At 56.1% G+C, this 12,394-nt stretch overlaps 1 protein-coding gene across 12 annotated transcripts in view; it reads right to left on the reverse strand.

Moving 5' to 3' along the window:
- myh14 (myosin, heavy chain 14, non-muscle) overlaps positions 1-12,394 on the reverse strand; it is a 46,252-nt gene that overhangs the window by 10,525 nt on the left and 23,333 nt on the right. For 10 of the 12 annotated variants that reach the window (XR_015930397.1, XR_015930398.1, XM_088619991.1 and 7 more), the window contains 16 exons: positions 12,032-12,100; positions 10,591-10,790; positions 10,382-10,503; positions 10,227-10,296; positions 9,693-9,853; positions 9,212-9,320; positions 9,000-9,131; positions 8,704-8,910; positions 8,306-8,443; positions 6,342-6,465; positions 5,897-6,068; positions 4,760-4,972; positions 4,534-4,678; positions 4,236-4,442; positions 2,467-2,571; positions 2,236-2,388 (listed from right to left, as the gene is read on the reverse strand). Coding sequence is in view for 10 of the 12 variants with exons in the window: in XM_088619991.1 (XP_088476117.1) it covers positions 2,236-2,388; positions 2,467-2,571; positions 4,236-4,442; positions 4,534-4,678; positions 4,760-4,972; positions 5,897-6,068; positions 6,342-6,465; positions 8,306-8,443; positions 8,704-8,910; positions 9,000-9,131; positions 9,212-9,320; positions 9,693-9,853; positions 10,227-10,296; positions 10,382-10,503; positions 10,591-10,790; positions 12,032-12,100 (2,327 nt within the window). In the remaining 2 variants the exon portion in view is untranslated. The remainder of the gene's footprint in view (positions 1-2,235; positions 2,389-2,466; positions 2,572-4,235; positions 4,443-4,533; positions 4,679-4,759; positions 4,973-5,896; positions 6,069-6,341; positions 6,466-8,305; positions 8,444-8,703; positions 8,911-8,999; positions 9,132-9,211; positions 9,321-9,692; positions 9,854-10,226; positions 10,297-10,381; positions 10,504-10,590; positions 10,791-12,031; positions 12,101-12,394) is intronic. The other 2 variants (XM_088619995.1, XM_088619992.1) reach the window with 1 other exon arrangement.

Genomic DNA, 12,394 nt, shown 5'->3' on the forward strand with positions numbered 1-12,394 from the left:
ATCATGACTGGACACGGACTGGACAGTGACTGGACACAGGCTGGATCATGACTTGACACGGACTGGATAGTGACTGGACAGTAACTGGACACGGGCTGGACACGGACTGGATCATGACTGGATATGGGCTGGACATGGACTGGATCATGACTGGACACGGGCCGGACAGTGACTGGACACGGGCTGGATCATGACTGGACACAGACTGGATAGTAACTGGACAGTAACTGGACACAGGGTGGACACGGACTGGATCATGACTGGACACGGACTGGACAGTGACTGGACACAGGCTGGATCATGACTTGACACGGACTGGATAGTGACTGGACAGTAACTGGACACGGGCTGGACACGGACTGGATCATGACTGGATATGGGCTGGACATGGACTGGATCATGACTGGACACGGGCTGGATCATGACTGGACATGGGCTGGACATGGGCTGGATCATGACTGGACACGGGCTGGACAGTGACTGGACAGAGACTGGACACGGGCTGGACATGGACTGGATCATGACTGGGTACGGGCTGGATAGTGACTGGACAGTGACTGGACACGGGCTGGACATGGACTGGATCATGACTGGACAGGGGCTGGACAGTGACTAGACAGTGACTGGACACGGGCTGGACATGGGCTGGACATGGGCTGGACAGGGTCTGGATCATGACTGGACACGGGCCGGACAGTGACTGGACACGGGCTGGATCATGACTGGACACAGACTGGATAGTAACTGGACAGTAACTGGACACAGGGTGGACACGGACTGGATCATGACTGGACACGGACTGGATAGTGACTGGACAGTAACTGGACACGGGCTGAACACAGACTGGATCATGACTGGACACGGGCTGGACATGGACTGGATCATGACTGGACACGGGCTGGACATGGACTGGATCATGACTGGGCACGGGCTGGACATGGACTGGATCATGACTGGACACGGGCTGGACATGGACTGGATCATGACTGGGCACGGGCTGGATAGTGACTGGATACGGGCTGGACATGGACTGGATCATGACTGGACACGGGCTGGACATGGACTGGACACGGGCTGGACATGGACTGGATCATGACTGGACACGGGCTGGACAGTGACTAGACAGTGACTGGACACGGGCTGGACATGGACTGGATCATGACTGGACACGGGCTGGACAGTGACTAGACAGTGACTGGACACGGGCTGGACATGGACTGGATCGTGACTGGGCACGGGCTGGACATGGACTGGATCATGACTGGACAGGGGCTGGACAGTGACTAGACAGTGACTGGACACGGGCTGGACATGGGCTGGACATGGGCTGGACAGGGTCTGGATCATGACTGGACACGGGCCGGACAGTGACTGGACACGGGCTGGATCATGACTGGACAGGGGCTGGATCATGACTGGACAGGGGCTGGACACAGGGTGGACACAGGCTGGATCATGACTTGACATGGACTGGATAGTGACTGGACAGTAACTGGACACGGGCTGAACACGGACTGGATCATGACTGGACACGGGCTGGACATGGACTGGATCATGACTGGGCACGGGCTGGATAGTGACTGGATACGGGCTGGACATGGACTGGATCATGACTGGACACGGGCTGGACAGTGACTAGACAGTGACTGGACACGGGCTGGACATGGACTGGATCGTGACTGGGCACGGGCTGGACATGGACTGGATCATGACTGGACACGGGCTGGACATGGACTGGACACGGGCTGGACATGGACTGGATCATGACTGGATACGGGCTGGACAGTGACTGGACACGGGCTGGACATGGACTGGATCATGACTGGACACGGGCTGGACAGTGACTAGACAGTGACTGGACACGGGCTGGACATGGACTGGATCGTGACTGGGCACGGGCTGGACATGGACTGGATCATGACTGGACACGGGCTGGACATGGACTGGACACGGGCTGGACATGGACTGGATCATGACTGGATACGGGCTGGACAGTGACTAGACAGTGACTGGACACGGGCTGGACATGGACTGGATCATGACTGGACACGGGCTGGACAGTGACTAGACAGTGACTGGACACGGGCTGGACATGGACTGGATTGTGACTGGGCACGGGCTGGACAGTGACTGGACAGTGACTGGACAGAAGCTGGACAATGACTGGACGCTGGCTGGTCGCTGGCGACCGCAGCAGAGCTGAGAGAGCGAGTGGAGAGGAAGCCGGTACTGTACCTGCTGGGACAGCGTCTGCACCTGCTTGTTCAGCTCCTTCCTCCTCTCCTCCTCCTCCTCCAGCCTCTCCAGCAGCCCGGCCTTCTCGTCCTCCAGAGCTCGCACCCGCGTCCCCAGAGCCAGCTTCTGGCGGCTCTCGTCCTGGAGGAGGTCCTGCGGGGACAGGCCGTGCGTCAGACTCGTGTGCAGAGGATCGGCGGGCGGCGGCGGGGGCGGAGGGGCCGGCCATACCTGGGCGTCGTGCAGCTGCGTCTGCAGGCTGGCCACCTCCTTGCCCAGAGCTTCAGTCTTCACCTCAGCCGAGGCCAGGGAGGAGGACAGGGACTCCAGCTCCGCCTGCGGACGGGGGGCGCAGAGGGTCAGACACCAGCTGCAGCAGCGACGCCGCGCCGAGACGCGCTACTGGAATGGCAGGCCTGCAGCGGGGTCGCTCCCCTGCAGTTCAGACTCAGATTCACTTTCAGATTCAGATTCAGAATCAAAACACAATTCAAATAAAAAATTCAGGTTCAGATTCAGATTCAGATTCAAAATCAAAATCAGATTCAGATTCAGATAAAAAAAATCTAATAAAAAAAATTCCAACCCAAATTCAAAGTTAAATTCTAGGGCTTTACTGGCAGGACTGGTGTCTTACAGAGGTGTCAAAGCAGACGCAAGTGACACAACATGGACAGAGCCGTCACGATCAGACAGCACCAGCCGCTCCGGTCCGCGGCTCAGACAGCACCAGCCGCTCTGCTGGCTCACTGAGAGAGATATTGATCAGTGTTGATCAGGAAGCTCCTCTGCAGGCTCACTGAGAGAGATATTGATCAGTGTTGATCAGAAGCTCCTCTGCTGGCTCACTGATAGAGATATTGATCAGTGTTGATCAGAAGCTCCTCTGCTGGCTCACTGATAGAGATATTGATCAGTGTTGATCAGAAGCTCCTCTGCTGGCTCACTGATAGAGATATTGATCAGTGTTGATCAGGAAGCTCCTCTGCAGGCTCACTGATAGAGATATTGATCAGTGTTGATCAGGAAGCTCCTCTGCTGGCTCACTGAGAGAGATATTGATCAGTGTTGATCAGGAAGCTCCTCTGCTGGCTCACTGATAGAGATATTGATCAGTGTTGATCAGGAAGCTCCTCTGCTGGCTCACTGAGAGAGATATTGATCAGTGTTGATCAGGAAGCTCCTCTGCTGGCTCACTGAGAGAGATATTGATAAGTGTTGATCAGGAAGCTCCTCTGCTGGCTCACTGAGAGAGATATTGATCAGTGTTGATCAGAAGCTCCTCTGCTGGCTCACTGATAGAGATATTGATCAGTGTTGATCAGAAGCTCCTCTGCTGGCTCACTGATAGAGATATTGATCAGTGTTGATCAGGAAGCTCCTCTGCTGGCTCACTGAGAGAGATATTGATCAGTGTTGATCAGAAGCTCCTCTGCTGGCTCACTGAGAGAGATATTGATCAGTGTTGATCAGGAAGCTCCTCTGCTGGCTCACTGAGAGAGATATTGATCAGTGTTGATCAGAAGCTCCTCTGCTGGCTCACTGAGAGAGATATTGATCAGTGTTGATCAGGAAGCTCCTCTGCTGGGTCACTGAGAGAGATATTGATCAGTGTTGATCAGAAGCTCCTCTGCTGGCTCATTGATAGAGATATTGATCAGTGTTGATCAGGAAGCTCCTCTGCTGGCTCACTGAGAGATATATTGATCAGTGTTGATCAGAAGCTCCTCTGCTGGCTCACTGATAGAGATATTGATCAGTGTTGATCAGAAGCTCCTCTGCTGGCTCACTGATAGAGATATTGATCAGTGTTGATCAGAAGCTCCTCTGCTGGCTCACTGATAGAGATATTGATCAGTGTTGATCAGGAAGCTCCTCTGCTGGCTCATTGATAGAGATATTGATCAGTGTTGGGCAGGAGCTCCTCTGCTGGCTCGCTGACACAGATATTGATGAGGGCTGGCCCGAGTGAAGACTCCTGTGTCGTTGTTCTCCAGTACCTGCAGTCGAGTCGCTCTCTCCTCTCTCTCCTCGCGCTCGCGCTCGGTCTGCGTCAGGCGGCTGTGGGCCTCCTGCAGCTGCGTCTCCGCTCGCTTCCTGCGGTGCTCGCTCTCCGCCCGGCTGCTCTGCAGGCCGCGCACCTCCCCCGCCAGCTCCGCACGCTCAGCCTCCAGCATTTGCTTCGCCTTCTCCAGCGTCTGCCGGGCCTGCGGAGGAAGCAGCCGTCTCAACCCGTTTCTCTGCGCAATGCCGACTCTAAGGCCTGGTCACACTCCCGCTCTCGACAGGCGGCCTCACCCTCCTGCTGCTGTCCAGCTGCTCCTGCAGGGCCTCCAGGGCAGTGCTGTGCCTGGCCCGCAGCTCTGCCAGCTGGGCCTCGTGGCCGCGGGTCTCCTCCTCCAGACAGCGCTTCAGCTCGCCCAGCTCGGCCTCGCGCTTCGACCTGCCGGCAGAGGGGGGAGGGGCGTGAGCGCGGACTCCCGTAGGCCGGCCAGCGGCCCGGCGGACGTTTGCTTGGACTGACCGCAGCTCCTGCTGGGCGGCGGTGGTGTCCAGCGTGTCCTCCAGCTCCGTCCTCAGGGCCTCCAGCTCCTCGCTCAGGTCCCTTCTCTGTCTCTCCGCCTTGTCCCGTGCGCTGCGCTCCGCCTCCATGTCCTCCCGCAGCTCGGCCACCTGGGACTGCGTCTCCCGCAGGGCCCGCTGCACCTCCGTGCGACGTCCTGACTCCTCCTCCAGCCTGCAGACGCAGTGAGACAGACACACATCCGCATGCTAGTCTGTACCAAGGCACTCTGTGTGTGAGGAGTCTGTGTGAATACAGTCTCTGGGGTCTGGGGTCTCTGGGGTATTAATTCATCTCTGTGTGTGAGGAGTGTCTCTGGGGTCTCTATGAGGGTCTGTATTAATCTCTGTGTGTGAGGAGTGTCTCTGGGGTCTGTATTAGGGTCTGTATTAATCTCTGTGTGCGAGGAGTGTCTCTGGGGGATTAATTAATCTCTGTGTGTGAGGAGTGTCTCTGGGGTCTGTATTAGGGTTTGTATTAATCTCTGTGTGCGAGGAGTGTCTCTGGGGTCTGTATTAGGGTCTGTATTAATCTCTGTGTGTGAGGAGTGTCTCTGGGGTCTCTATGAGGGTCTATATTAATCTCTTTGTGTGAGGAGTGTCTCTGGGGTCTGTATGAGGGTCTGTATTGATCTCTGTGTGTGAGGAGTGTCTCTGGGGTCTGTATTAGGGTCTGTATTAAGCTCTGTGTGTGAGGAGTGTCTCTGGGGTCTCTATGAGGGTCTGTATTAATCTCTGTGTGTGAGGAGTGTCTCTGGAGTCTGTATTAGGCTCTGTATTAATCTCTGTGTGTGAGGAGTGTCTCTGGGTACTGTATGAGGGCCTGTATTGATCTCTGTGTGTGAGGAGTGTCTCTGGGGTCTGTATTAGGGTCTGTATTAAGCTCTGTGTGCGAGGAGTGTCTCTGGGGTCTGTATTAGGGTCTGTATTAAGATCTGTGTGTGAGGAGTGTCTCTGGAGTCTGTATTAGGGTCTGTATTAATCTCTGTGTGTGAGGAGTGTCTCTAAGGTCTGTATTAGGCTCTGTATTAATCTCTGTGTGTGAGGAGTGTCTCTGGGGTCTGTATGAGGGTCTGTAGAGACCTGTGGATGCTCTCACCGGGTGTTGAGGGCCTGTATGTCAGCGTCTCGGCGGCTCAGCGTGTCTCTCAGCTCCTCGGCGACCTGCCCCAGCTCGGCCAGCTGGTCCTGCAGTTCGGCCAGCTCCCCCTCCACGCGGCGGCGGGTCTTGTCCTGCTCCTGGCGGCCCTGCTCCTCGCGCTTCAGGCGCTCTGCAGAACAGGCACAGGGTCCCTCCCATGCTGCCCTGCTCAAACCTAGAGCCCAGCCCAGCCTGAACCCAGAGCCAAGCCGTGCCCAGCCCTCACCAGCTTGAACCCAGAGCCCAGCCCTGCTCGAACCCAGAGCCCAGCCATGCCCAGCCCTCACCAGCTTGAACCCAGAGCCCAGTCCTGCTTGAACCCAGAGCCCAGCCCTGCCCTGCTCAGCCCTCCCCTGCTCAAACCCGGAGCTGCAGGCCCAGACCTCCACGTGGCCAGACTCACCCTCCATGTCCGCGATCACAGCCTCCTGCCTGTTCCTCAGCTTGGTCAGAGTCTTCACCTTCTCCTCCTCCTCCCCCAGCCGGGCGGAGACCTCACCGAGCCTGTCCTCCACCTGCTTCTTCTCCTGCAGAGAGAGAGGGGGGTGAACACCATGCACTGACCCCCCGTCCTGTCCCTTTGTCTCTTCTACTGCCCTCTGACCCCTGTCCTCTCCCTCTGTTTATTCTTGAGAGACAGGCTCACTGTCTGTTCCTCAGGCTGGGACAGGAGATCACACACTGTATTATTATTATTGAGAGACAGGTTCACTGTCTGTTCCTCAGGCTGGGACAGGAGATCACACACTGTATTATTATTATTGAGAGACAGGCTCACTGTCTGTTCCTCAGGCTGAGACAGGAGATCACACACTGTATTATTATTATTGAGAGACAGGCTCACTGTCTGTTCCTCGGCTGGGACAAGAGATCACACACTGTATTATTATTATTGAGAGACAGGCTCACTGTCTAATCCCAGAGTATCTGTCACAGTGCAGTAGGAAGTGCACCTCTGTCTCTATTTTCTCTCCACTGATAGTGAGAGCACAGCCTGCCCTCTCTGGACAGTCAGGTCTGCCTGCATCCAGTTTCCCTGGCCAGGCTGTGGTCACTGAGCCTGTCCTCTCTGGACAGTCAGGTCTGTCTGTGTCCAGTTTCTATGGCCAGGCTGTGGTCACTGAGCCTGTACTTCGTCAGGGTCTGTTTCTGTTTGTTGTTTCTTATCTTGGTCAAATATTCGGCTAGTGTGTATTGTCTGTTTAGGGTTCTGTAGCATTCCAGTTTATGTTGTGTTTGTGTGTGTGTCCCAGTTTGTGAGATATTGCTGTTTGATCTGTGCTGTGATGTGGCTGAGTCTGGGTTGTGGTGCTCTAGCAGTCCTGTCCTGATGCTGGTTAGTGTCGGTGTGGATCAGGTCAGTGAGCCTCAGGACCAGCTGGCTCAGGGGGCTCTGTTTTGAGCTCAGCTCTTGGCTCAGCAGGGCTTTGTGGTGGTAGGAATTTTGGTCGCTGTTTTTTAGGTGTAGCCAATACTTAAATATTCTTTTCTGTATGTTTATCAATAGTGGGTACTGGCCTAATTCGGCCCTGCACCCGTTGTTCGGTGCTTTTCTCTGCACACGGAGGATGTTTCTACAGATCTCCATGTGCAGAGTTTCTGTGGGGTGTTTGTCCCATTGAGTGTACTCCTGGTCTGTGAGGGGACCCCACAGTTCACTGCCGTATAGGGCAATGGGTTGGATTACACTTTCAAATATTTGGAGCCAGATTCTTGTTGGTGGGTTGATGTTGAAGAGCCTCCTTCTTATTGTGTAGAAAGCCCTGAGTGCCTTCTCCCTCAGTGTCTTCACTGCCAGGTAAAAACTAGAAGAGCTGATGGTGAGACCAAGATATGTGTAGCTGGATGTGTGCCCCAATGTGTTGTTGTTCAGTGTGAATTTGTACCTGTTTCCCTGAGGTCTGGCTTTCTTCTGGAAAACCATAACTCTGGTCTTGTCCAGATTAACTGTCAGTGCCCAGGTCTGACAGTACTGCTCCAGCAGTGCCAGGTTTTGCTGCAGCCCCTGTTCTGTGGGCGACAGCAGGACCAGGTCACCTGCATAGAGCAGGAACTTGATTTCTGTGTCGCGTAGTGTGAGACCAGGAGCTGCAGACTGCTCCAACATTCCTACTAATTCGTTGATATAGATATTGAACAGTGTTGGGCTCAGGCTGCAGCCCTGTCTCACCCCACGGCCTTGGGTGAAGAATTTGGTCCTTTTGTTTCCAATTTTCACTGCACATTTGCTCTCTGAATACACTGATTTAATGATGTCGTACACTTTGCCCCATATGCCACTTTGGAGTAGTTTGTAAAACAATCTTTCATGCCATCCTCTCTCTCTCCCCTCTCTCTCTCCTCTCTCCCTTCTCTCCTCTCTCTCACCTTGCTCAGTCTGTCCCTCTGGTCCTGCAGTGTCACAGTCTCTGTCTCCAGGCTCTTCATCCTGGACTCCAGTGAAACCTTGTCCAACTGGAGGCGCTGGCGAGCTGCCTCCTCCTCCTCCAGCTGCTCCTCCAGGTCCTGGAAGAGAGAGGAGAGAGAGGAGAGAGAGGAGAGAGAGGAGAGCTACATACTGCTCCCATGATTGTGATCCTCTTGTGCACACGAGCACCTTCAATCAGCACTCTGTCCTTTATCTGTAGAAAGATCAATTCTGAGCAGGGCTCTACACAGGAAGGGGAGGGGCTCTATACAGGAAGGGGAGGGGCTGTAGACAGGAAGGCGAGGGTCTCTATACAGGAAGGGGAGGGGCTCTAGCCCTAGTCCCCCCACTCACTGACCTGCACGTGCTGCTGCAGCCTCTTCCTCTCGCTGGCCAGCTGGGCACCCCGCTCCTCCTCCTCCTCCAGGCGTGTCTCCAGCTCGCTCAGCACCTCCTCCAGCTCCTGCTTCCTCGCCGACAGCCTCACCCTCATCTCCTCGGCCTCGGCGAAGAGCTCGGTCTCGGCCTGCAGCTGCTCTGCCAGCACAGCCTTCTCCTCCTGCACCTGCGGCCCGAGAGGGGGAGCTGAGGCTCAGGCACACAGGCTGTGGGGGTACACTCGGGATACACTCTCCAGACTGTGGGGCTCAGTACCTGCTGGTGTTTCCTCTGCAGCTCGGAGAATTCCTGCTCCAGCCTGGCCTGGCTCCCCCTGGCCTTGAGCAGCTCCTCCTCTCTCGCCTGGATCTCCTCGTCCTGCCTTGTCACCTGCAGCAGCGGCTTGACCTGGGAGACGGGCAGTGTCAACGGGGCAGCCGTCTCCGTGGCGACCACGTGCTGCACCCCCCCGCAGTCTCCACCATTACCTTGGTGAACAGTCTCCACCACTGCCAGTTCTTCAGCTTGAGGTAGGCGGCGCAGTTCCTCTGCATCACCCTGGCGGCACTGAGCTGCTGCTGCTTCTTGACGTAGAGCCTGAGAGAGAGAGGCTCTGAAGAGCACAGACCTGCCAGCACCCCAGTACCCCAGTGCCATAGTCTCCCAGTCCCCCAGCACCCCAGTACCTCAGTGCCCCAGTACCATAGTCTCCCAGTCTCCCAGTCTCCCCAGTCCCCCCAGTCCCCCCAGACTCCCAGACCCCCAGTGCCCCAGTACCATAGTCTCTCAGTCCCCCAGATCCCCCAGCACCCCAGTACCCCAGAACCAGAGTCTCCCAGTCTCCCCAGTCCCCCCAGTTGGGGTTGGTGTTCCTCAGCGTGGCCATCAGACCCCCAGTACCCCAGTACCATAGTCTCCCAGTCCCCCTGTACCCCAGTCCACCAATACCCCTGTACCCCAGTACCCCACCTGCGGGCCAGGTAGCCCCGGGCAGCACTCTGGAAGCGGATGATGGTGTCGGTGATCTTCAGGTCTCTCTCCTCCTCCAGGTGGCCCAGCACTCCAGCCCGGAAGAACACCTTGCTCTGCCCGACCCGGAAGAGGTTCCGATCCAGTTCCAGAGCCTGGATCTGCCGGACAGGGAGAGGGAGTAGAGGGGGTCAGCACTGCAGGGTGCTCCCAGTCCCACAGCACCCCAGCCCCCCAGTACCCCAGCCCCCAAGGTGAGAGAGAGGGTGTGGCTACAGGGAGAGGGTGGGGCTACAGGGAGAGAGAAGGCGGGGCTACAGGGAGAGTACAGGGCTGCAGGGAGAGAGAGGGTGGTGTTACATGGAGAGGGCGGGGCTACAGGGAGGGGGCGGGGCTGCATGGAGAGAGAGGGTGGGGTTACAGGGTGAAGGCGGGGCTGCAGGGAGAGAGGGGGTGGGGTTACAGAGTGAGGGCGGGGCTGCAGGGAGAGAGAGGGTGTGGCTACAGGGTGAGGGCGGGGCTGCACACACTCACCATGAGCTCGCAGGCCTGTTTCCCATCCATGAATGTGCGCGGGATCGCGTTGGGAGTCAGGATCTCGTACCTGGGAAGGACACAGACAGGACAGGGCGATGATTCAGGCCGCAGGCCGCCAGCCAGCCAGCAGGTGGTGCGTGGGCGGCCGGTACCTCTGCCGGAACTCCTGGAAGGGGATGCGGTTCGGGAAGCCCTGCCGGCAGATCCGGATCCCCTCCAGGACGCCGTTGCAGCGCAGCTGGTCCAAAACCAGGTGGGGCTCCAGCTTCCCGGCCTGGGAGAGAGGAAGGGCAGCTCTGTGAGCGCTGGGAGTGTCTCACCCCTCACCCCCCGCCCCACCCGGCCCACCCGGCCCCCTCACTCTCTTCTCGTGGTTGGGGATGAGGCAGCGGACGAAGTTGGGGTTGGTGTTCCTCAGCGTGGCCATCAGGCGGCTCAGCGAGTCCTTGTAGAGCTGGCCCACGGTGCGGAACATGCCTCGCTTGGTCTTCAGCCCTGCGCCGAACGCCACGTCCCCCAGGCCCCCGGACGCCACCTGCTCCAGGCCCACTATTCTCTCCACTGGGGGCAGAGAGGAGCAGGGAGGGAGAGAGACAGGCAGTCAGGCTGTGACATCACCCAGCGTGATGCATCCACTGTGACATCACCAAGTGTGACGGCATTCACTGTGACATCACCCAGCGTGATGCATCCACTATGACATCATTCACTGTCCCATCACCCAGAGTGACATCATTCACTGTGACATCACCCAGTGTGCTATCATTCACTGTCCCATCACCCAGAGTGACATCATTCACTGTGACATCACCCAGCGTGATGCATCCACTGTGACATCACCCAGTGTGACATCATTCACTGTCCCATCACCCAGAGTGACACCATTCACTGTAACATCACCCAGTGTGACAGCATTCACTGCAACATCACCCGGTGTGACATCTTTCACTGTCCCATCACCCAGTGTGACATCATTCACTGTGACATCACCCAGCGTGATGCATCCACTGTGACGTCACCTAGTGTGACATCATTCACTGTCCCATCACCCAGTGTGACAGCATTCACGGTGACATCGCCAAGTGTGACAGCATTCACTGTGACATCACCCAGCGTGATGCATCCACTATGACATCACCCAGCGTGATGCACCCACTATAACATCACCCAGCGTGATGCACCCACTATAACATCACCCAGCGTGATACACCCACTATAACATCACCCAGTGTGACATCATTCACTGTCCCATCACCCAGTGTGACATAATTCACTGTGACATCACCCAGTGTGACATCATTCACTGTGACATCACCCAGCGTGATGCATCCACTATGACATCACCCAGTGTGACATAATTCACTGTCCCATCACCCAGTGTGATATCATTCACTGTGACATCGCCCAGTGTGACAGCATTCACTGTGACATCACCCAGCGTGATGCACCGACTATGACATCACCCAATGTGATGCACCCACTATGACATCACCCAGTATGACATCATTCACTGTCCCATCACCCAGTGTGACATCATTCACTGTGACATTGCCCAGTCTGACATCATTCACTGTGACATCACCTGCTGCAACATCATTCACTGATCGTCACAGTCCTATAATTAACAATGTGTGTTAATCAGATTGTCAGCATGTGTGTCCATGTTAGAGGTTTACTACAGAGCTAGGAGCTTGACAAACTCCACACACGAGGAAGAGATTTTCAGATTAATGGGCAGAAAGGGCTGATACAGACTGAGAACCCCAACATTAACACCTAACAGGAAGGAGAGAGACACCTACTGTCAGAGCCATTGGGCTGCAGCGCGGCGTAGGAGTCGAAAAAATAGACCCGAGGGAGCGACTGAATGTCTGGGAGAGAGGAGGGCACAGCGAGAGAAAGGGGGGAGAGAGAGAGGGGGCAGGTGTTAGTACACGGGCAGAGACAGGAATCTTAGCCGGTCAGTCATGCTGGGGTCTGACTACACTGCCCTAGGTGCAGAGGGTGTGCAAGTGCTTCAGGCTGAAGAGTCCCTCTTCCTCACTCTTCCTCAGTTCGCTCAGCTCTGCTCTCCTGCTGCCCCTCTCACTCTCCTCTCACTCCACTCAGTTCAATACTGGCTGGACCAGTGAATAGACCAGTGTTGCTCAAGATACACACAATTA

The sequence above is a fragment of the Lepisosteus platostomus genome, chromosome 25 (assembly GCF_059453375.1).
Source record: "Lepisosteus platostomus isolate fLepPlt1 chromosome 25, fLepPlt1.hap1, whole genome shotgun sequence".
Lineage (NCBI taxonomy): Eukaryota > Metazoa > Chordata > Actinopteri > Semionotiformes > Lepisosteidae > Lepisosteus > Lepisosteus platostomus.